General features: G+C 44.5%; 2 protein-coding genes across 3 annotated transcripts in view; one reads left to right on the top strand and one right to left on the bottom strand.

Annotated features, from left to right (window-relative positions):
- The window catches only part of CD300LF (CD300 molecule like family member f), a 116,402-nt gene that overhangs the window by 13,670 nt on the left and 79,340 nt on the right, over positions 1-23,392 (top strand). The window lies entirely within an intron of this gene.
- Positions 12,958-23,392, bottom strand: part of RAB37 (RAB37, member RAS oncogene family) — a 34,876-nt gene continuing 24,441 nt past the window's right edge. The window contains exons 7-9 of the mRNA XM_081966600.1: positions 18,042-18,098; positions 17,660-17,736; positions 12,958-16,849 (exon numbers count right to left, since the gene is read on the bottom strand). Coding sequence (XP_081822726.1) covers positions 16,744-16,849; positions 17,660-17,736; positions 18,042-18,098 — 240 coding nt within the window. The 3' untranslated portion in view covers positions 12,958-16,743. The remainder of the gene's footprint in view (positions 16,850-17,659; positions 17,737-18,041; positions 18,099-23,392) is intronic.

The following is a 23,392-nucleotide window of genomic DNA, read 5'->3' as shown; positions in this document are numbered from 1 at the left end:
GAGGAGAAATTTCCTGACAGTGAGAACAATTAATCAGTGGAACAGCTTGCCTCCAGAAGTTGTGAATGCCCCAACACTGGAAGTCTTTAAGAAGATGTTGGATAGCTATTTGTCTGAAACGGTATAGGGTTTCCTGCCTAGGCAGGGGGTTGGACTAGAAGACCTCCAAGGTCCCTTCCAACTCTACTATTGTATTGTATTGTATTGTATTATTGTATTATTATGATTGGTTGTGCAGTCAACCAGACGTTTAGACTGGATTTGGCATTTTTTAATCCATCTAATGAGTTCTTTCCAAGAACCTAGGTTAGGCAGATGTTGTTGGTAAAGGTATTGATGGAAGAAATGTCCATCTGGGCTCAGTTCCAAGTGGGGAAAAAGACACTGGATTGATGGAAGTTGTTTGGAAAGAAGGTTTATTGATGATGGACAGGACCACACGGTTTGAGATCCGGGCGGGGGGGGGGGAGGGAAGAGATGCTCAGAGTGCCCTGGTTTTATTTCCCTCTGTTGGGCTTTGAATTTGAGCTTGTGTTTTGATTGGTTGTCAGACTCCCACGGGGCCATGCAGGAGTAACTTCTGTAGGTTGTCTTTTGAATCCCAAGCTTGGTTGACTCTTGCTGGGTAGTGAGGTAACGAAACGTCTTTGGGCAATTCCTACTGCGGCTCTACCTAAAGAAGGTAGATCTTTGTTATGTAGAATATGCTGACCCAGGCCTTAATGATCTATTGCCAAAAGGTGGGGATGCTGAGTTTCTGCCTCCCTTTTAGGGGAAATATTCTGTCCTTTTTAATATTTCCTAAAATATTTCATTTTTCCAAGAGAGGGGTGGGTGCTAACTTCCTACAGTATCATCATAAGATGTAGGCAGTTCCAAGTAAACCTGCCTTTTGCAGTTGACTGAGGGTGATTTGGTCAATGCCAATGGAGTTCAAGTGGTACTCCAAAAGTGCCTATTTCGTACTCTTACTGCCTATTGCTACTATCTTTTTGCCACAGTCATTCTACTTCTATTTGCAGGTCTTTGTATTCTTCTGTTTTTTTGTCTCCAAGTACTACCAGGTCCATTATCCAGATTTTTGTTTTTCCTATGGACAGTTGTTAAGCCTGGGCTGTTATTATGGTTTGTTGCACAGTCAGCAAATGTTTAAACTGGGTTTGGCATTTATATCCACCCAGTGGTGGGTTCCTACCGATTCGCACCGGTTCTGGCGAACCTGTTGGACAATGAACCCGGAAGTAAGTTCCTGCCCCGCCCCTATCTCTCACTTGCTCGCCCCTGCCGGTCCAGAAGCCACTCCATTGCTCACCCCCCTTTCCTCCTCTCAGTGATCTTTTGGGAAGGGAAAAGTGGGGTGGGGAATCCTCCCTTTCCTCCTCTCAGCGATCTTTTGGGAAGGGAAAGAGCTGAGAGGGGGAAAAGCCTCCCATTGAAAACAGCGCTGAGTGGGGTGGGGAATCCTCCCTTCCTCCTGTCAGCGATCTTTTGGGGAGGGAAAAGTGGGGTGGGGAATCCTCCCGTTCCTCCTCTCAGAGATCTTTTGGGAAGGGAAAGAGCTGAGAGGGGGAAAGCCTCCCATTGAAAACAGCGCTGAGTGGGGTGGGGAATCCTCCCTTCCTCCTCTCAGCGATCTTTTGGGAAGGGAAAAGTGGGGTGGGGAATCCTCCCGTTCCTCCTCTCAGCGATCTTTTGGGAAGGGAAAGAGCTGAGAGGGGAAAAGCCTCCCATTGAAAACAGCGCTGAGTGGGGTGGGGAATCCTCCCTTCCTCCTCTCAGCGATCTTTTGCTAAGGGAGGCTTCTCAAAATGGGAAGCCCATCTCTTTGCACCCTTCAATCCGTCTCTCTCTCCCTCTGACCTCCCCCAATGGCTCAGCTTGAAAAACTGGGGGGAACAGAGGAAAAGGAGGAGGAAGGAAAGGGGGGAGAGAAACGGGGGAAGAGAGAGAGAGAAAGAGTGACACACAAAGGGGGGAAGTTGGGGGACTTCCCTCTAAATACTGACGCCCTCTGCTTTTGGGGGGAAAGGAGAGGAGGGTCCTTGGTGATTTGTGAACCTCTACCCCCTATTCACCCTATCCCAGTTAAGCCAGCTGGGTTTGGGACCCAGCCTTTCTAACTTCATTTGGGATCTTCTAACATCCCACTCCCACCCGGTCACATGGCCAGCAAGCCACTCCCACCCGGTCACATGGCCGGCAAGCCACTCCCACCCGGTCACATGGCAGGCAAGCCACTCCCACAAAGCGGGCCACACCCACAGAGTAGGTTCCAAAAATTTTTGAAACCCACCACCGTATCCACCTATCAAATTGTTATTGTTGCTGTTGTTCATCGCACAGTCAGTCAGATGTTCAGACTGGGTTTGGCACAGTGTTGGTTTCCTACCAGTCTAGACCAATTCCGCTGAACCGGTAATGGTTCAGTGGCCTGGGTTGCTGGAACTGGCAGCAACCCAGGCCTACCATGCCCCCGAACTGGTTTTCCTGGCGGCGCCATAGACGGCGCCATCTTGTTTTTTGGTTCTGCGCATGCGCAGAACAATGTTTATTATAGTGCGCATGTGCACACAGCCACCCATGAGCAAAGCATCAGTAGTGCCTGCTGGAACCCACCCCTGGTTTGGCATTCTTTTAAAAAATATTTTTTTTTTAATTTCAAAACAAACACAACACATCCTTCTTTACATACTGTAGAAAGTGTATCAGTTAGTTACAAAAAGGCTTTCATGCCTCTCTTCCACAGTCAACAAACATACTTCATATTAACTCAAGTATTTTAACTCAGATATTTATACATGTTACCATCATCATACCTCCATTTTCCTTTGACTGTAATTGTTTAAACGTCCTTCATCATAAAATATACCAAGATTTAATACATAACCACATACTGGCATTTCATTTACTATTTCTAAAATCCTCCAATAACACTGAATCCTTATATCTTATTCTAATTGGTTTGGCATTCTTCTCTACCTATTGAATCCTTTCCCGGGACCTGGGATAGGCAGATCTGGATATTTGATGGTGTTACAGATATCGTTGCAGGATGGAAGCTGTTCCAAGTAAACCTGTTTTTTGCAATGGACTGATGGGGGATTTCTCAATGCTAATGGTAGTTAAGTGGTGCTCCAAATGTTTTGGGATTGCAACCAAGGCCCCTATAATTATGGGGACTACCTTTGCTTGTTTTTGCCACAGCCATTTGATTTCTATTTGTAGGTCTTTGTATTTTGTTACATTGGAAGAAATGTCCTTCTGGATTCAGTTCCAAGTGGGGAAAAAAGATATGGAAACACGGAGGCTGCTTGGAAAGATGGTTTTAATGGTGGACAAGACCACATGGCTTGAGGTCCTGGGGAAAAAGAGGATCACATGCTTCGAAGATGTTGAGTAAAGAAAAAGAAGCAAAGGGGCTTGCTGAGCATTTCTGAGGTTTTTTTTAATACTCTTTGTTCGGCCCCCTCTCTCTATTTCCTGTTCCTGTGTAAGAAATGTATTCTGATTGGTTGTCAGACTCCCAGGGGCAGGTGTGTGTGTGTGTTAGCAAATTGTATAGGCTGTGTGTCTTTTGAGTCCCAAGCTTGGTTGTGTTCCCAGGTGCCCTGTGGTGAGATGGGTAAAGGGCTAATGTTATCATGCCTTAATCCCATCGTCCTAGAGCTGAAGGGAGGAGATTTTTGTTATGTAGAATAGACTGGCTCAGGCATTTGAATGGCCCATTGACAAAGGCGGGGGTTATTAAGAGAGAGTCTGTTTCCTGCCTAAAACATGTTTCTCCATTTCTTATCCAGGGAAATATAATATTCTGCCTTCTTAATATTTCCCAGGATATTTCATTTTTCTAGCAGAGGAGTGGGTTTTAACTTCCTATAGTAACTCTCCAGTTCTTTCTCTTCTATTCTGCTTTCTCCAGGTACTGCCACATCCACTATCCAGACTTTTTTGTTTTTGTTTTCTTATTGACAGTTGTTAAGTCTGAGGTGTTATGTGGTAGGTGCCTGTCTGTTTGAATTCTAAAGTCCCAGAACAATTTAGCTTCTTCATTGTCTTTGATTTTCTCTATTTTATGAAGAGATAATACAGAAGGAGGCTTGCTTGCAGGCAAATGACATTTCTTGCAGATTTTCCAATGCACCATTGTTGCTACTTTGTCATGCCACTGCTTGTAGTCAGTCTGTGCAGTCTTCTTGCAGGTGGTCTGCTGTTTCTTCAGTTTCTTTGCATAGGTTGCATTTACTGTCTGTTGCTATCTTCTCAATTCTGCCTTTATATGCATTTATTCATAAGGCTTGGTCTCCTGCAGGTCAGAATTAGTCCCTTGGTCTCTTTCTTCACCATTGTTATTATAATTGTTATTATTAATGTGTGAACCCAACCCACATGAGGGGTTGCTCTCAGATAGCAGAAGAGAGGGGCTAAATTAAGAAGGTGGAACTGGGAATCTTCGGTACCAGAAAATTTGTCCAAGGCTTCCTAATCTTTTTAGCTGCCCTCCTCGTATTTGATGAAGGACACTGTTCTGCTGAGAAAAAAGATTTAGAGGTTAGGCCATTTGTGCATGAAATGGGAAAGGAGATGCTATCCTGTTTTTTACTACAGTAGCAAAAGATATTTGGTGATACTTAGCTGCTGCATCCTTGGCAGAGATAGCCTTGCTCGAAGGGAATATATTTTCTGACTCAGAATTTGTGCTAATATCTTAATCCTGCAGCTACTTTTAAGATGAGCTGTGATAGGTATCAGCAATAATCCTCATGGTCCTTCTATGAGATGACTTGGCTGGGTGAGATACCTTGATTTGGTGCTCCTGAACTCTACATTACACACTTGAAGCTGCCACAATTCCCAGAAGTTCACAATTGCTTCACTAACTTGAACATTAGGGGTTAAATTACAGAAAGGATTAAATCAAACCACATTTCAACACAGACTCTGCAAAATGGGCTTTAGCTTCACACAAAGAGAGGAATGTAATTCTGCTCAAAAGCACAAATTCATAGCAGCTCATCTCCTAAAGATTTGTGCAAATTGAAGATGTGGTCAATATACATAAAATAATTCATCAACATGTCCTGTATTATGCATAAAGGGTGGTGTGTGCTTTGGTTCCTTTTAAGGGATAGGAAAAAAAGGGAAAAGCAGAAAACTCTTATAGGCGTCAGATATTTTTTAAATGTTTTACATACTTGCCTGGATTTGCATAAAACAAAATGCATTATAATGTTGCCCAATCCATGCCCAAGCTCTTAAAGGAAAATATTTAAATGGTCATGCATTCCATTATGAAGCTAATTAACCACTCAAGAAAAGGCAACTATTGACTAAGTACTGTAAGAAAAAGGAATAAAAAAATACAAAAGGGAGAAAAGCTGAATAATTACACATAAGTAACCATTCATGGCCCGAGTCCAAGGAGTCTATTGAATTTTAACAAGGAAGAATAAAAAGCCTTAACTAAATTCTCCCTGCTGGTTACTTACAGCCATAATAAGAAGGTGATTCTCAACGCAAGCCTAAAATCCCTAAATATCATTTTGGATTTTGAAGGAAAGATTTGGGGCATAAAGTAATCCAAATTAGCACCATTTTCTCTATTCTGCTCCAGCTTGAATCTGAATGGCTTCTAAAAGGGATTGGTGGATTATCATGGGCAAGTGGGATCTCATGCTTGAGCAGAAGGTTGGACTAGAAGACAGATTAACAGAGTCCAACCCCTGCCCAAGCAGGAGACCCTACACCATTTCTGACAAATGGCAGTCCAATCTCTTCTTGACAGTCTCAAGTGATGAAGCCCCCACAACTTCTGTTCCATTGGTTGATTGTTCTCACTGTCAGAAAGTTCCTCCTTATTTCTAGGTTGAATCTCTCCTTGATCAGTTTCCATCCATTATTCCTTGTCTGGCCTTCAGGTGCTTTGGAAAATAGGTTGTCCACCCTCCTCTCTGTGGCAACCCCTCAACCCCTCAAATATTAGAACACTGCTATCATATCTCCCCTGGTCCTTTTCTTGACTAGACTAGCCATGCCCAGTTCCTCATATGTTTTAGTCTCCAGTCCCCTAATCATCCTGGTTGCACTATTTCTAGAGTCTCAACATCTTTTTTATAGTCTAAGGTCCCTTCCAACTCTGTTATTCTATTGGTTTGGAGATTCAGGACTACTTTTGATCTATGCACAGCATGTCTTCAAATATCAATTGCAGGGAACATCTGCAATGATGTGGACCTGATCTCTTCAGGAAGCAGCCCAGAAGGAATATCTTGGCCTTTGAGAAACAAAATGCTAGCTTAGATGTATGTTGGTCTGAAATAGTTCTGTTCAAGTAAGGCTCCCAGGTTTTACCCATTTGCAGTGTAAAGAGGCAGGGAAGAAGTTTTTTTTTCTGGATTGCAATAGGTTTTTTCTTCCTGTTCTGTTCCCATTTGAAGTACAGTATGTTACCTTCAAAGGAATAACCTAGGGCAGAGATGGGACAAAACCCCCAAACTATCCAAACTCCATACTACCCAGTCAATTCCAAATGTATTTGGAGTGACTACGGTGGAGGATTAATGCTCACTGGTGCCCTAAGCACTGACTAATCTTGGTGCCCCCCCTCCACTCCTTTGTACATACTGTACAAATCTTCATTGGTTTTTTCTTTCTTTCTCAACTCCGTGGTGGCCGCTTTGGGCCTGGTGCCCTAAGCACGTGCTTAGTCCACTTAATGGTTAATACACCACTAAGAGAGCATATTAAGGCTTCGGGAGAAGAAGGAAGACAAACGGAAATAGAAGGCTTCTCAATTAAATGTGTACTGGTCAAACAGAGAATCAGCAAATTTACTTCCTCCTCAGTGCATTTGATGATCAGCTAAAATCTCAGAGGAGCAAATTTAACCCTGTTCCCGGAGGGAGCTGGGAGTGAGGGGGTGGTGTTGGTGGTGACAAACAGCCAATCAAGTGAGCACACATCTCTGGGGAGGGGGGAGGAGAGGATTTTCTGTGCTGGGCTTGAGGTGAGGTATGCCAGTCATCACGTAGGCAAAGAGCCCCCACTGAATGCCCCAGATTTACATTTGAAGGTCCAGAGCAACTACACTGTGGGTGGGGAGGGGGTTGAGAAATAGCAGGAAAACAGTGGTTCTGTTCCCCCTGTGCTTCTCCACAGACCAGATGTGACAAAAGCTAGGAAACTGGGGAACAAATCCACACAAGCCAGCAGGGAGGTCTGCAGCTCAAAATGTGTCCCTTGATGGAAGGCTTTTGCTAGCCGTGGAGTGCATTGGTGCCAGGTTTCATGTACCATTCAGGAACCCTTGAAATCACAATAGCACCATAGGCCCCAAACTCCTCCTCCTTGGTGGGGAAGCTGGCAGAAAACAGACAGGGCTGGACAGCATGTTTGAATGGGGTAGATTTTCTTGCGAGTTTCCAAGGAGACAGGCTGGAGGGAAGGGGCAAGGAATAATGTCCACCCTGGATATTTGGGGACTGGTTTTGTATCGTGGAGTGGGGTACTGTGTACAATGGATATTTTCCTTACTATGGGCTTGGGGAGCCCTTCTTATTTTTTTTTAAAAAAGGACTAGAAGACCTCCAAGTTTCTTTCCAATTCTGCTTTTGCTGTATTCTGTAGAACTTTTTAATTCCTCCTTTATTACTTTATTAGTAACTCAAGGGGGCAAACATATGTAATATTGCTTCCTCCTCCTCCTATTTTTTCCCACAACAACAACCTTGTAAGGTGGGTTGGGCTGAGAGATTGACTATCCCAATTGACTTTCATACCCTAAGTGGGACTAGAACTCACTCTACCCGATTTCTGGCGTTCCCTTAACGATGGCAAACCTATGGCATGCATGCTACAGGTAGCACACAGAGCCCTCTCTGCGGGCACGCCAGCCGTTGCCCCAGCCAAGCTCCACCACACACATGTATGTGCCTCCCGCCGGCCAGCTGGTGTTTGGGTCTGTGCCACGCATGCGTGGGGGGCAGAGCACATATGCAGGGGGAGCTTGTATTGGATTTTGAGGCCTCATGCGGTGCCCCTGCACCCCATTTTGGCATCCAGGTTGGTGCAGGAGGCCTTCCAGGCGCAAAATGGGGCACGGGGGGGCGCGTGTACACCCCTCCACATCCCATTTTGGCTTCCATATTGGTGCAGGAGTCCTTCCAGGGCCAAAATTGGGGGTGGGGGACATGTGAACCCCTCCTGCGTCCCGATTTGGCTTCCACGTTAGTGCAGGAGGCCTTCCGGGCCCAAAATGGGGTGCCAAGCACATTTTCAGCACGCAATGACAAAAAGGTTAGCCACCACTGCCTTAATCATTACTCTAAACTGGGTCTCAAAACTTCAGCCTCCCTGCCTGAACCACTCTTAAGAACTTGAATGGCCTTAAAAATATACCAGCAAACGATAAGACAAGGTGAAAAAAAAGATAAATATTTTGGCCTAAATAGAAGCTTCAGTGTGGAAGCATTGAAGTTATAGCAAAGAACGAGACTGACTACAGCTCGGCAAACTCTGGGTCTGTTTTTATCGGTAGTGACCCCTGAATGACGATGATGATGATGCTAACGATAAACTGAGCTGCAAGAATTACATTTACAAGCTTAAAGGAGCCTTTTCTCGGAAGCACAGGCAATATTGTTCGGGCAGCCTAAACTGCAGTCCAGCAACAGCAACAAGGCCACCAGTGGGATGCTAAAGGCATCTGGAGAATGCTAAAGTCTGCAGTAAAAGAATAGTGGGAGAAAGAAGAGGAGGAGGGTTTTAATTTAACAGATTATGTTTACTTTTCCCCTTCACCTTTGGACCATGAAACAAGTCAGTGAAACTCTGGATGCTTATTACTTGGAAGAGGCATTGGGCACCCAGATTCTCCCACACCCACTCGCCTCAGCTGGGCAAATTCCAGTCAGGAGACGCCTCTCCCTCATGACTGAAATTCTGTGCGTATTTACTGAGAAGTACGTCCCAAAGTCAGTGTGGTGTAGTTGATAAAAATGGTTGAGCTGGGACTGGAGAGAGCAAAGTCAATGGTTGCTGGAGCTCACAAGGTGACTTCAAGGGAGGGGGGGGGGCTCTCTCTCTCTCAACTCATCTAAGGGCAGTTGTAGGAGCAAAAATGGAAGAAGGCATACAATGCGCTATAGTTGGAACAAGCAGTGTAATCGGTGGTGGGAGAAAGATGACTAATAATGTCGATCTCCTTCCCCTTCTCCCTAGGGAACGCAGAGTTCAGCTGCATACCTGGGTTGTTGGAAGCCAGCCCCGCTGTGCTCAGTTGTGATTTATTCTGTGTGCATTCCAAAGTGAATGCAGATGTGAAATCCTAACCCGATTAGCTTGGGCAGTAAAAAAAACAACAACAACTAAGAGTGCCGTGCAATTTAATTATGGGAAAGCAGTTGTCAACGGCAGAGAAAGCAGAAGTGAATCTGGGAATAAAAAGTTGAATGAGAAGGACGAGAGATTTACTAAGGCATTGCAGTTGAAATCAGAACTGTACGTTTCAACTCTACGGACAATTTTGTTGGGATGGATCTGATAATCATCACGCACCATCTCAGAAATGGACTAATGAAAAACCCATGCTTTAGATTAGAAGGCCATCTATAATGACTAGGCCACTGATGGTGAACCTATGGCACGCATGCCACAGGTGGCACACGAAGCCATATTTGCTGGCATGCCAGCCATCAGGGCCGGGGGAGGCCGTTTTCACCCTCCCCCGGCTTCAAGAGACTTCGGAGGCTGGGGAGGGCGAAAAACAGGTCCAACGGGCCAACCGGAAGTTATTCCCGAACTTCCGGTTGGCTGATTGGGGCCGTTTTTCGTCCTCCCCAGGCTTCAAGAAAGTCTCTGGAGCCTGGGGAGGGGTTGTGCGCTCATGCGTGTGTGGGTCACATGCGCAGGAGGGGGAGAGGATTGAATTGGTGTGGGCACGCATGCGTGCATGATGGTATGTGCGATAGTGTGCACATACACAATTTTGGCATGCCATAAGAAAAAGGTTTGCCATCCCTGGACTGGACAATTGAACTCAGTGGCTGGATTTACCCATTCCACTAACCTATAAAAGGGTTTGATTCATTTTGGCTGAACAAGTTGAATGAGCCTATCATGAGTTTTAAGTCTTAAAGTAGAAAGCATTGCAGCCTCAATTTAAGAATATTTTAAGCCAGCTAAAACCCTGATTTTTAGTCGAACACCAATGTCACATACTTCGGAACAAGTATGCTTAGGATTAGGGTGCATGACTTAAACTCCTGGATCAGAGAATATAAATCAGATTGACTAAAGTGAAATAGGGAAGACCTTTTTGCCTTTAAAAAAAATCCTTTGCTATAAATCAAAAACCACGCTTGTTGTTGTTCAGAAAGGGATGCATGAGAGAGTATGTGTTTCATTACGAGCGAGATAGGCTGTTCTCAGAAAAACGTACAAGAATCAAATCAGACTAGCACTTGGGTGTAAAACTATCCAGGAGTAGCTTAGGAAGTCAAAACAGTACATGAAAGTGCTCGCAAACCACATGAGCATGTCCACCACTACTGGACGTGTTCATGAATCAAGTTTGACTTGAAGAAGAAGTCAAACTTGATTCAAGAAGTCAAACTTCAAGGAATTTTTGTCCGCACCTAACATAGATCCACCAAGTGAATTCTTGGTAAAGCTTATGCAGAGTTAGGCCATTGCTTCAGATTCTTACTGCAATTTATTATGTAGCTAAGTAGAGGTAAAGGTTCCCCTCACACATATGTGTTAGTCATTCCCAACTCTAGGGGACGATGCTCATCTCCGTTTCAAAGCCCAAAAGCCAGCGCTGTGCAAAGATGTCTCCATGGTCACGTGGCCGGCATGCCTAAATGCCAAAGGCGCATGGAACGCTGTTATCTTCCCACCAAAAGTGGTCCCTATTTTTCTACTTGCATTTTTACATGCTTTCAAACTGCTAGGTTGACAGAAACTGGGACAAGTAATGGGAGCTCACTCCATTACACGGCCCTAGGGATTCGAACTGCCGAACTGCTGATCTTTCTGATTGACAAGCTCAGCGTCTTAGCCACTGAGCCACCACGTCCCTCTCATATAACTAGAGTCCAATCTAATTTGCCGTTCCTTGGCATATGTCTCTTCATTCTTCTTATGAGATCCCTGATTGCTAAGGAAGGTCACAGTAAGAGGACTTAGCCTCTCAATTGATTTGAACAGGTACTTTCAACGGTCTTCAATTATCCACACAACAGATTAAACCAATAGTTACATTTTATTCAAATTTTAAATGAACGGTTAATGGGTTATTATGATATCATTGATGTCAATAAAACTAATCAACAGCAGGGTAGGAAGGGTTGAATTTATACATTAATGCAGTATTTTGATATTTCTGTTTGGCAAAAAAATGCTTGAAGAGTTACCAGAGATTTGGGCTACCTCTAGAAGGAAAGAAATATTTCAGAGTTTTCTATGTTTGCTATTTGCTGGTTGCCCACAATATTATAGCCCTTTAAGATAAAACTTTGGGGAAAAATGTTTTGTGTTTCTCTGAAGATACTGTCTTCATTGGTCTTATATAGGTTGTTGTTGTGGCCCAACAGGATTCGGTTGAGCTGCTGATGGACTCGGATAGCGAGGAACCATATGAGTCTGCCCTGGACGATGTGGAGGACCCTGTGCAGGGTTCAGATTCAGAGCAGGGACCAGAGAGGCTGGTTGGCCACCAGGAGGCGCCTGAGGCATGGAGCAGTGGGGAAGATCAAAGGCAGTCAGTCCCTGATGCTAGATTGAGAAGGGCTGAGAAAGGGAAGCAGCAACTCCGCAGGCAGATTCACAGAAGATGATTAAGCACAGGTGGTTGTGGATTGGCCCCTCCCAAGAGAGATTATAGGTGAGGCGTTGGGAGGGGACATTTGCAGGAAACAACCGTTCAAATTAGTAGTTAAGAAAATCTATCTGTGTATTCTAGCTGTGTCTGCTCGTTTGGACTATCTGCGTTGCTTCATTTGAATTATCTGGGTTGCTCTATTGAACGTGAGTTGTCTGGGCCCTCAGCCAAAGGATTCGTTATCTCAGTAATTAAACAGTGGCAAACAGCCAAGCCTGTGTTCTGGTTTATTCACAGGCAGGGGTGGGTGGGTGTCAGAACATGTAGTCTACACTTGGGATTCAAATTTCTGTTGCTAAGCAAGGCAGTTGTTAAGTGAGTCACATCCAATTTTACAACTTTTTTTTTGCCAGAGTTAATTGAATCCCTGCATTTATTAGGTGAACCATACAATTGTTAATGTAATATAACTTCACTGCCTCTGCCTCTCAGAAGCCATCTGGGAAGGTCACAAATGGTGATCATATCACCCCAGGATGCTGCAACTGATGTAAGAACAGGTCATTGCCAAGCACCTGAATTCTGGTCACAAAACCATGGAGATGCCAGTAGCACGTAGACATATACCGCTTCACAGTGCTTTTACAGCCCTCCCTAAGTGGTTTTCAGAGTCAGCCTCTTGCCCCCAACAATCTGGTTCCTCATTTTACCCACCTTGGAAGGCTGGAAGGCTGAGTCAACCTTGAGCCTGGTGAGATTCGATCTGCCAAATTGCAGGCAGCTGGCAGTCAGCAGAAGTAGCCTGCAGTACTGCACTCTAACCACTGCGCCACTGCGCCTCAATTAGTTGTTAAGGACTGGTCATATGTCACTTTTTTCAGGGCTGTTGTAACTTCCAATGGTCACTAAATAAATGACTGTAAATTGAAGGCTACTTGTAGTGCTTTACAACCATGAGAGGGAGGCAGTTTCTCAAGCCCTGCAGTTACACTCAGAGGCTAGTAGAATTTATCCCAAATCTAAAAAGGTATTTCACCAAAAGAAATAGTAGCAGCAGAGTTTTTGTAAAAAACACAGAAATGTATCAAGGTCTTTCTTTCAAGCAAATGAACGGCTAATAAGTTCTTTTTAAAGTAAGAAGCAATTTTCTTTATTTTAGAGGGGATATTAGTATAAAGCTATATACAATCATCTATAATTTATTTGCACGCTGCCCTTCAAAAACAGGCTTCCCCATAGTTCACAATAAAATAAATCAAAATGCAGATCAACCTTTTTTTTTTTGAACAACAATCTGTTTTACAATCAAATACTCTTAGTCCACATACTTCATGTCCCCTTTTAATTCTTTGGAAAATTGATCCCTCTAATGCCTGGTGAATCAGGTAGAAAGGTTTGTTATACAAAAAAACGCAGAAAGGAAACTTAACAACAAAAGCAAAGGAGGGAACACACATTGTCTCTCCTGTTCCAATGTATGGCCACACAATCTTATTTGTCACCCAAACGGCACCCACTTATCACCCATTCAGATAATGATTGTAGCTAGTTACAAGGTAGTTGTAGGTAGTTCTTAACCATGTAATCCTATTTCTTTCTAGTATTCCTCTTTTTATTATTCTCAAATTAAGGCCAAAGCAGTGGATAAGGCTTATTTCAAAATATATGATCCAATTTTCGGAAAACATATAGTGCAGAAATGAAAGTGCCAGTCTATTCCATCCCGTGCTATTCTGTAAGAGTTTCTCCAAGGTTTTAGGCAGCAGCCTCAACCCAACAATGTTACCTGAGATTCTTTGAATTGGAGCTGGGAGTAGACCGAGTTGGAGTACATTTGGTAGATGCTTTTTTTTTTTAAAGAAGAAATAAAATCAACAGGTTGCCAAGCAATGGGCCAGCTTCAAACATAGCATTTATTTGCTGCAATACCTTCAAGCCTGCAAACGTGTAGATCAGCTCAGTGATTTTTGTGAACAGGGGATCTGCGCAGGGCAGCCCATTCCTAAAGAACCCCAAATTCCAAATGGGTGGTGGACCCAAAGGATTGGCTACTTCTGCTATACAGCCTACATGTATTGGGTCACAATTGCACGTTAAAATGAATGATTTTAACGTGGAAACAGCTGAAACAGCACTTGCGCCTTCCCACAGGCATTTAAAAAAGGAGAGCCTGAATTTCTGATAAGAGGAAAAAAAGGATGAGCAGATCCTGGAAAGGACAATGATGATGAAGATGATATTCCTTTCCCCGTAACATTATTCCTTTTCTTAATCTCGAGGTACTTTGTACAAAGACCTGCAAAGATCATGCATTTGCCAGAGTCCAGCATTAGACACCCAGGAAAGGTGCAGGCAATATGAAACTATGCTCCGTTTTGCTAGAATCCGCCCCCCTCTCTTAAATCCTGGCACTCTGGCTGTTGTTTTTCTGGGAAGCTGTGAATGCTGCCAGGGCAACAAATATGTGGGCTTTGCTAGGAAGAGCTCTCTTTCACAGATAAGGCTTCCATTTCTTGCCACAGTGTTGGCTGCACCTGCCTCGCCTAACATATAAGGAGCATGGCTGGCTACGGATCGCTCCTGCCTAACCCACGCGGATTAAAAAAAAAAACAGGAAATGTGAGGGGGGAGGGATACATTGTGTTGGGGACAATCAGTCAGAACGACGTCACATTTTGGAACTTCAGAAAGGAAAAAGAAAAAAAAACTTTAGAAAGGAGGTTTAAAAAGAAACAAAAGGCCACCGTGCAACGCTCAACCAATCTAGAGACCAGGGGTTCCCCAACCCCTGGGCCGCAGCCCACCTCCGGGCCTTGAGCCATTTGGAACCAGGTCACGGAAGTTGCAGGTGAGCACACCTGTGTGCAAACGCATCCCCACTTAAGTGAACAGTGGGCGAGCATGTGCGCAAAGTGGTATTCAAATTTAAGTGCTATTGCTATTTGCGTGAGCGGTGGGCGTGCATATGCCCACCACCTGTGCAAATGGAGCTGTGCAAGTGCGCACTTGCCTACCGCTTGTATGGAACCATTCCCCCCCCACACACACACACACACACTAGTCTGCAAAGTCAAAAAGGTTGGGGAACTCTGATCTAGACAGACACACAACCCACTAGTTGCTTACTTCCAGAAGCAGTGGAGAAAAAAGGCAGTTGTGAGGCAGGTGACAAGTTAAACTTGTAAGGAAAATTCAAGTCAAAAATGCATTGCGCCGTGTGGTGTATCTGAACACAGGTAGACAAAACCTGGTACTTGGTCTTGGATAATTCTCTGTGCTGTCTCAGCCTAACACCAAAGCATTGCTCAGAGACAGAGTGCTCCTGGGCCCTAGCCTCACCCAATCAATCATCCCCCCCCCCCCCCATTGTCTCCCTTGCATCCAAATGCCATTCGCCAGTTTATATGTCACCTGTCTCTGCCTCACTGGCTGGAAGAAGGGCTCCCCATCTTCCTCCCTCCTGGAAAGAAGTCTGCAAACCAATCTGGTTGAGATTGTCCTGGTTGAACAGCTGTTGGGAACAGCTGGCAATAACCTACCAACCCAATGGAAAGAAATGCAGCAGGGTAGAATAGAGGACAGAAGGATCACTGAGTGCCATCCGGAACCAGCTCACTATAGAGAAATCTTACTGCAACCCAATGTTACAATCTTCTCATCTGGGAGCAACATGCTTCATATATATGTATATGTATAGGCTGCCAATGCAGGCAATTTTCCCTGGGTTGCATCTGTTTGTTTGAATGTACGTGGTTGGGTGTACTGGAATGATGGCAAAACACCCAGCCCTTTCCAAATGACATGTGCTTATAAAACATGGTTATGTGACAGAAATGAGCTTAGTTCAAACAATTTCCCCCCTTCCAGAATGTTTGGGATGGAGTGCTTGATAATTATAAAAAGATTCACTTCTTCTGAAGAATCCCAAGATGTGCTTGTAAGAAGGGACCAAACACTCGGAGGAGCAACCACTTCACGGCATGCATTTATCCCCCGTTGTTTTCCGAGGAAAGGAACTCAGAGGCAGCCTTGTTCATCTGAGGAGCAGATGCTAAGGCTTTCTGGCCTGTTGCACCCAGCATGCTGACTTTTCTTTTTTCCCAAATGGTCTTTGCATTGCCCCATCAAAACAAACAGTCAACTTTCTAACACTTTCCTTTGTTTCTGGTCATAAAAATAGAGTGGTCTCTCTCTCTCTCTCTCTCTCTCTCCCACCTAACCCCAGTCAGCAGCATTTTCTTGATGTTCCAGCCAGGACAAAAAAGACACACTTAGATCCCGGAGCTCCTTCCTTGGGCCTGAGGGAGGAAGGGAGGGAGGAAGGGAGGAGAAGCTTGGCAGGATCTTTGGGTGTGGGAAGCAGGAAAGGCCAGAGGTCAAAGGAAATCTGTCTACTTTTACTTTACTGAATATTTCTGCTGGTTTCAGTATTCATACAAACCATGGCTTTTTAGGGCAATACTTTTAATTAACCTTTTTTATTTTATCCAAAGGTCTCCCATGGCCTTTGAAAGAGAGAGAGAGAGAGACCTTCTGTGTAGATCCCGGTCAACCTCCCCCCTCTTTTTTCAAGGCAAAGAGCAGGGCTGCGAGAGTTAAGAGTTGCTTTGGTGTGGGCCATACCTTTCCTCTTACCAGTGAATGATAGGCCTGAGTAATACTATAAAACCCGATTGCCTTTGCATACTTTCACACATGCATTCTTAACTCTCTCCCTTCACATCCACACGTGGCAACCAACAACAGACATATACTTCTTATGTACAGTCTCTAAAAGGATTCTCTAAAAAGTAATGTCTTTGAAGTACACCCCCCCCCCCTCCCAATTTCTTTCCTTCCTTCCCTGGCATTTCCTGAGTGGCACTTCTGCTCTCCTTGGTCTCTTTAGCGGTAGCTCATTCAGACTGTCTTAGCACCTTCTTCCTTCAGAGAAAAGTACAGCAGGTGGACCGCCTCTTCTCCGACTCAATGTAGTCGTTGATTTGGAACCTGGGCTCATCCAGCTGATTCACAGCTCGCTGCTTGAGCTCCCTGGAAATCAAAAGGGTCAAATCACTGCTCAGACATTATTTCAAAAAAAGAGGAACTTTTGAAACTTTTCAAAAGAGAAATGTTTTCCTGGACTTCTAGGAGAAAATGTCATCTTTCTGAAAACACAGTAAGCATGTTAACGTCTACCCCCACCTCTGCCCAGAAAATAGATGCCACTCACAACTCCTCCCCGGTCTGCTGTGACCTCGAAAACTAGCTCCAGTGCACCATTTCTTGGATGTTTCATTTCAACACAAAGATTACGAAGGGTTCCAGAAAGAACAGAACAAATTGCGTAAGTGGGCAGCAGCAAAAGGGGAGGAAAAATAAATTGGTGAGATGTTTGTGAAACATCCAAGAAAAAAAAAGTGTTAGGAGAGGAGAGGGATGAACTCTCATGGAAAACCTCACAAAGGTATGTAATTTTGGTTGCCCCATTTAACACTTCTGCCAAGGGACTGAATAATTTTCTGATTATGGATACTAGTGAGAATTCCTTACATTTTTGAAGGTTGAGTTTTATTTGGTCTCACCTCCGATAACCTTTTCTTAATAAAGTTCACAGCAATCCAATGACTAGTTATCTTGGGTTTCCTGAGCCCCCCTTTCCCAAATTCTCCTGATGTTTCAGAGCTCATTCCTACCAGTCTGGCCAGGTGGTCTGGATCTTACTATCCAAAACATCTTAGGGCACCAGCCTTGAGTCATGGAAGGGCTTGATAAAATGAAATCAAGAAGGCTCAACATCTTCTCCAAATGCTGTTATAATCCCAGGGATGGAAGGCAAACTATCTGCTGCCTGTTACTCACTTTGCAATGGCCAGAAATGCCAGTTCCACATTCATACCAGTCTTGGCACTGGTCTCCATGAAAGGCACTCCGTATTCCTGGAATGAAAACAGAGGAAGAAAAAGTGGCAACATCTTGACAGCAAACATGATGAATCCTTTTTTGAATTCCTGTGTTGGAAACTTAACAAAAGCCCTGGAACTTTAAAAATACTAATCCCAAAGAGGAGGCAGGAAATCTTGCTATTTGGTTAAGCCGATGACCAGGATACTGCCTGCTCTGCATTAACAGGAGGAGATGTTTGCCAATACAGATGGCTTTTTTTTCTTAAATTGGGCAGATAGCTTGGAGCACCTACCTCAGCTATGCTATGAGACAGTCACACTTGGACTTGTTCACTTACCCTGGCTAAGGATTCCCCATCTTCTGTTCTGATAACTCGCTCACTGCTCATGTCAGCCTGCAGATAGAAAGACAGGAAGGGTGGGGAAGAGCAAAGAAGAATGCTGAAGCACACATAACCAGGATACCTTAGTAGTGCATTTCTATCTGAGGGAGGGGGTTTAAAAATAGAGACAAAATAAACATTTAAAAATATCCTAGGCAGAATTCCCCTAAAATGCCCATCTTAGCCACACTCTGCTTCTTCGTCTAACTGATTTTGTTCTAAAATTCCCATTTGAAAAAGAAATGCATTCGGAAGAAAAGCAACAGAATTAGGTTCCCAGAAGTTTGCTCTCAGGTAATTGTCTGTCTGTCTCTGTCTCTCTCACTCTGCGTCCATCCTCTCTCTTGCTCTGCGTCCATCCTCTCTCTCTCTCTCTCTCTCTCTCTCTCTCTCTCATCTAGCTCCCTCATCTTTCTGTTCATATTTCCAACTCATCTTAAATTCATGGCTCTGGGCAGCTAACAGCACTTAAAGACATCATACAACAATCTATAACAATAAAGTATGCATAAATAATTGGCAACTGAGGTAAATCACCAAAGGAGCAAAAACAAATAAATGTATCTACTGCACAGTCGATCCTATCACTGATATATACAGTGTTGAGTCCAAATGGAGTTCAGGAACAGGAATAGTGAAAGCTAACTTTCTGCCAGGATTTTAACGCTTTGTTTTATTATTGTTAAAAATTTGAACATTTATGTTTTGGTTGTGGCATTGTTTGGTCTGCATTCAGTTCCGCTCCATTGGCTGTTCAATTTTACTTTGTAAATCGCCTCGATTGTCAAAGAAAAAGAAAGAAAGGCTAGCCATTCAATACATTAACTTCTAATTAAATAAATAAATAGTTTGGTTTTGAGCCATTCAGAAAACTAGGCCTTTCTGTGCAGCACTGAAGCAGTGGAGACATTTGTAGGCCAGAGAGGAAGGGGAGATAACCGCAAAGCTTTCTGCTAGCAGGAAAGGCTGAGATGAGGGGACATCCACATTGGGGAGCATAAAGGATCCCCGGGTTCAATCCTGACATGTTTTTCTCCTAGATCTTTCTGTGGCAACAGCAGACACGGTTAGGGAGTTGTGCTTGTGCTAGTATGGCAAAAAAGTAAGTTATTTCCAATTTGAGCTTATCTTCTGGTGCCTTGACAGGAACACTTTCTGATATTCCAAGGCTGGTCAGTTGTTGGCCTTTCCAGCTGTGAGTGCCTTTGCTTTTGAGGACTGATGGATAAGGGGGAGGAAGGGTGTGTCATAAATTGCCCTGCTTCCAGGGCAATTCCAAAGGTATGAAGCTTCAGACTCAGAGTGCCCCCTGCTGGCTCACCTTGCTCAGCAAAGAAGCAAGCTACAAAAACCCATCAAAGGATTTTCCTGCATACCTTACCTTTAATATTATTTTACTATCACCACCACCACCACCCCAAAAATCTTTTTTAATGAAATGTTGCCCCCCCCATTCAAGAATATTTGCCTGTTTATTTTCTGATTCTCTTTCTTTTCTATGCTTGAGTGTGTACATTCAGTTTTCATAATGAAATTATTATTATTATTATTATTTATTCGATTTATCAGTCGCACCCTCTCCGCGAAGAGACTCGGGGCGACATACAATCAAATATATAGGCGTGTGGCATGGAGGAGGTAAATACATCAACATTTAACAATTCAAATAGGAATAAAAGCCACAAAGTTAAGATAAATAACAATAAAATTACAACAATTAAAACAGTTAAAATACCCAAAAGATTTAAATTACAGTTTAAAATTGCCAGGGATGTTAGAGAGTTCTAATTAAGCCAGGCAGGCTAATGATTTTGTGTCCACCATTCTGCCAAACCGGAATGGCAACACAATATTTTTACTGTCAAAGAAATATTTCCTCGAGGCATAATCTGCCGGGGAGCACACGGTGGCCAGAATGGAGGCAAATTCCAAGCTCTGAGGCATTGTGGCTCTTAACGCAAGTCTGAAGTTCTTTCTCTTCTTGATACATTTCCACCTCCCAAGCAGCAAGATTCAAAGAGATCTGGTCTGGTCTCTTGTGTAGGAATTTTGCAGTCACAGCACAAAATCCATACTTAGGTCCATGGATTGCATAGTCCTACTTTACTGTATCTGCCACACAACATTGTTTCAACTATTTAATGGATTGATGGGTGTTTGTCAAACCAAATTGTGAAATCATGGCCTGAAAAACAATTGTTGCATCTAGACGTGGGCAAAATCTCAGATGATCACATGGTGGTCGATAAAGAGTTGGCAGTGTCTGTGTCTCTTGATGACCTACTAGATCTCCTTGGAGTGAGGGTAGGGATTCACCCTCCAAGCTTGTGGATTGGTTTCCGAACGTTTGGTTATCAGGCTAGCCAACATTTTCGGCAGAATTTAGAGATGTCAGTGTCAGTGTTCTTATGCTTATAAGGGCTTTTGTGGTCAGTAGGTCTTGTGATGGGGAGAGCATGTCAGATGAGGGTCATGTTAGGAGAGGGGTTTCGTGATGGGTCTTGTGATGGGTTAGGTTGGGGTCACGTCAAGTGAGAGTCTTGTGATGGTCTTGTAATGGGTCAGAAGTCTTTATAAGCAGAATAACACCAACACTGACAACCCCTAAATTCCTCTGAAGATGTTATCTAACCTGGTAACAAAACATTCAGAAACCAACACACAAGCTCGGAGAACGAATCCTATACACGAGCTACAGATATTCACCACTATCGAACTCCATGAAGTGCCAGATCCAAAAATGATTCCTCAGCAAAGTGTTTGGCTGCTCCCCCTTCCCCTCTCTGTCCTTTGCCTCAGCACGCCATTTCCCCCTAATTTATTCTTTCCTCAGGGTGGCTCAGTGGCTAAGACGCTGAGCTTGTTGATCAGAGAGGTCAGCAGTTTGGCGGTTTGAATCCCTAGCACCGCGTAACAGAGTGAGCTCCCGTTACTTGTCCCAGCTTCTGCCGATCTAGCAATTTGAAAGCACGTAAAAATGCAAGTAGAAAAAATAGGAACCACCTTTGGTGGGAAGGTAGCAGTGTTCCGTGTGCCTTCAGCGTTTAGTCATGCCGGCCACATGACCACAGAGACATCTTTGGACAGCGCTAGCTCTTCGGCTTTGAAACTGAGATGAGTACTGCCCCCTAGAGTCAGGAACTATGTGCAAGGGGAACTTTTACCTATTCTTTCCTAACCTACTCTAGGGCTGTTTTTCTTGAAGAGCTGGGCATCCTAGTAGACCACTAGTGATGCTTGGCATGTTGATTTCATCCCCTTTGTCTTTGCTTTATTCCAGGAACCAGGGATGCTTCTTTAGCAACATCCTCTTGTCTCTTGGGATGTGGATTGGCAAATTAAAAAAAAAGTTGTGATGCCAACAGCATTTGGGGGCCTGAGATATGTGAAGCTTGAGAACTGCATCTGGCGATCCAACACTTCCTGCATCACATCTGGCCTCTGAGCAGCTAATGATTGGGGAGGGGGGGTTACTGGCAGTTTTAAAAAACTCCCCCCCCCCAATTTTGTCTTATATAAACCATGGATGATGTTTTTAACACCAACAGTTGCACGTTGTCTTTTCAGAGCAAATGAAGTGATATGCATTGACCCTCTGACACAAGGCAGGAGTTGTGTGAAATGATCCTTGGTCTCATGGAATGAGATAATTAAGGCTTATGTCGTATATCTAACTGGAGCTGTCACTTCTTTTAAAGGGAGGAAAAAAGGGGAAAGGAGCCATTTGTTTGGGAGACTTCATGATTTAAAGTAAAGCAGAGTTAAAATAAAATGTTACACTCAGAAAACCAATGTGTTTTGTGTGTGTATGAGTGTATAAATATATTCAGTTAAGCATCTTTCATATAAGCCAAACCTAAGCTCTATTTCCCAGTCATGGGCATAAAGTTTTCAATTTCCTGAAAGGGGAGCAAGGGCAGAGTGTTGCTGAATAGTAGGTGTCAAAAAACCGCTTCATAGGTTTCCATGAAAATTCAAAACAATAGAAAAGGCAAATCAGACATTTTAGTGCTTTTGTCTAGGTGTTGGTTTGATTATATCCCACCTTTATCATTTTTGAAAATAAGGTGGCAAACATATCTAATATACTTTCCTCCTCCTCCTCGTTCCTCCCTTCCCCAGAACAACCCTGTGAGGTGGGTTGGGCCAAGAGACAGTGAGTCAGATGGAGATCCTCCCATTCCGAATTTGACCGAACACAGGTAAGAACCTACTTGAGGACATACCTTGTGGCATTAAGAGTGGCCAAACGTCGATATTGGCCGCTCTTATTGTGTCCGCAGACAACCACCCTGCCACCCTGCCGCCCTGTTTCGGGTGACCCGCTCCCTCCTGTCACAGAGGCCACGGGAAGCCCCTTTGCAGGGCAGGGCAGGGCAGACGAATTTGGGGAATATCTGCAGGATAAAATCACTCAAATCCGGAGGGAATGGGTCCCCCTCAGTGATCCAGGGGGGACGTCCGAGGCGAGTCTTGAGAGACCATACTGGGAGGAGTTTGACTCTGTTGTCACCGATGATTTGGACAGGTTGCGTGGGCGACTGCGAGCCACCACATGTTTATTGGACCCGTGTCCCTCCTGGCTTGTACCTGCATCCTGGGAGGTCACACGAGGCTGGCTCTTGGGACTAGTGAACGCTTCATTGAGTGAGGGGTTCCTACCAGCCGCCTTGAAAGAGGCGGTTGTGAGGCCCTTACTCAAGAAGCCTTCTCTGGAACTGAACTGAGCTAGCTAATTATCGTCCCGTCTCCAACCTTCCCTTTTTAGCGAAGGTTGTAGAGAGTGTGGTGGCCCAACAGTTCCCACGTCACCCGGAGGAAGCTGATTATCTAGACCCGCGCCAGTCCGGCTTCCGACCCGGGCACAGCACAGAGACGGCCTTGGTCGTGTTGGTAGATGATCTCTGGAGGGCCAGAGATAGGGGTTGTTCCTCTATCCTGGTCCTATTAGACCTCCCAGCGGCTTTTGATACCATCAACCATGGTATCCTATTGCGCCGGCTGGAGGGGCTGGGGGTAAGGGGCACCGTTTTGCGGTGGTTCTGCTCCTACCTCTCCAACCGGACGCAATGTGTGTTGGCAGGGGAGCAGAGGTCGACCCTGAGGCCGCTCACTTGTGGGGTGCCGCAGGGGTCGGTCCTCTCGCCCCTCCTGTTCAACACATATATGAAGCCGCTGGGTGAGATCATCCGTGGTTTTGGGGTGGGATACCATCTGTACGCTGATGATACGCAGCTGTACATCTCCACCCCGAACCACCCCAACGAGGCCGTCGAAATGATGTCCCGGTGTTTGGAAGCTGTACG

Source organism: Natrix helvetica, assembly GCF_964273705.1.
Source record: "Natrix helvetica genome assembly, chromosome: 1".
NCBI classification, from domain to species: Eukaryota; Metazoa; Chordata; class Lepidosauria; order Squamata; family Natricidae; genus Natrix; species Natrix helvetica.
The sequence above is the reverse complement of the archived record's forward strand: the minus strand, read 5'-3'. Positions and strand labels throughout refer to the sequence as shown.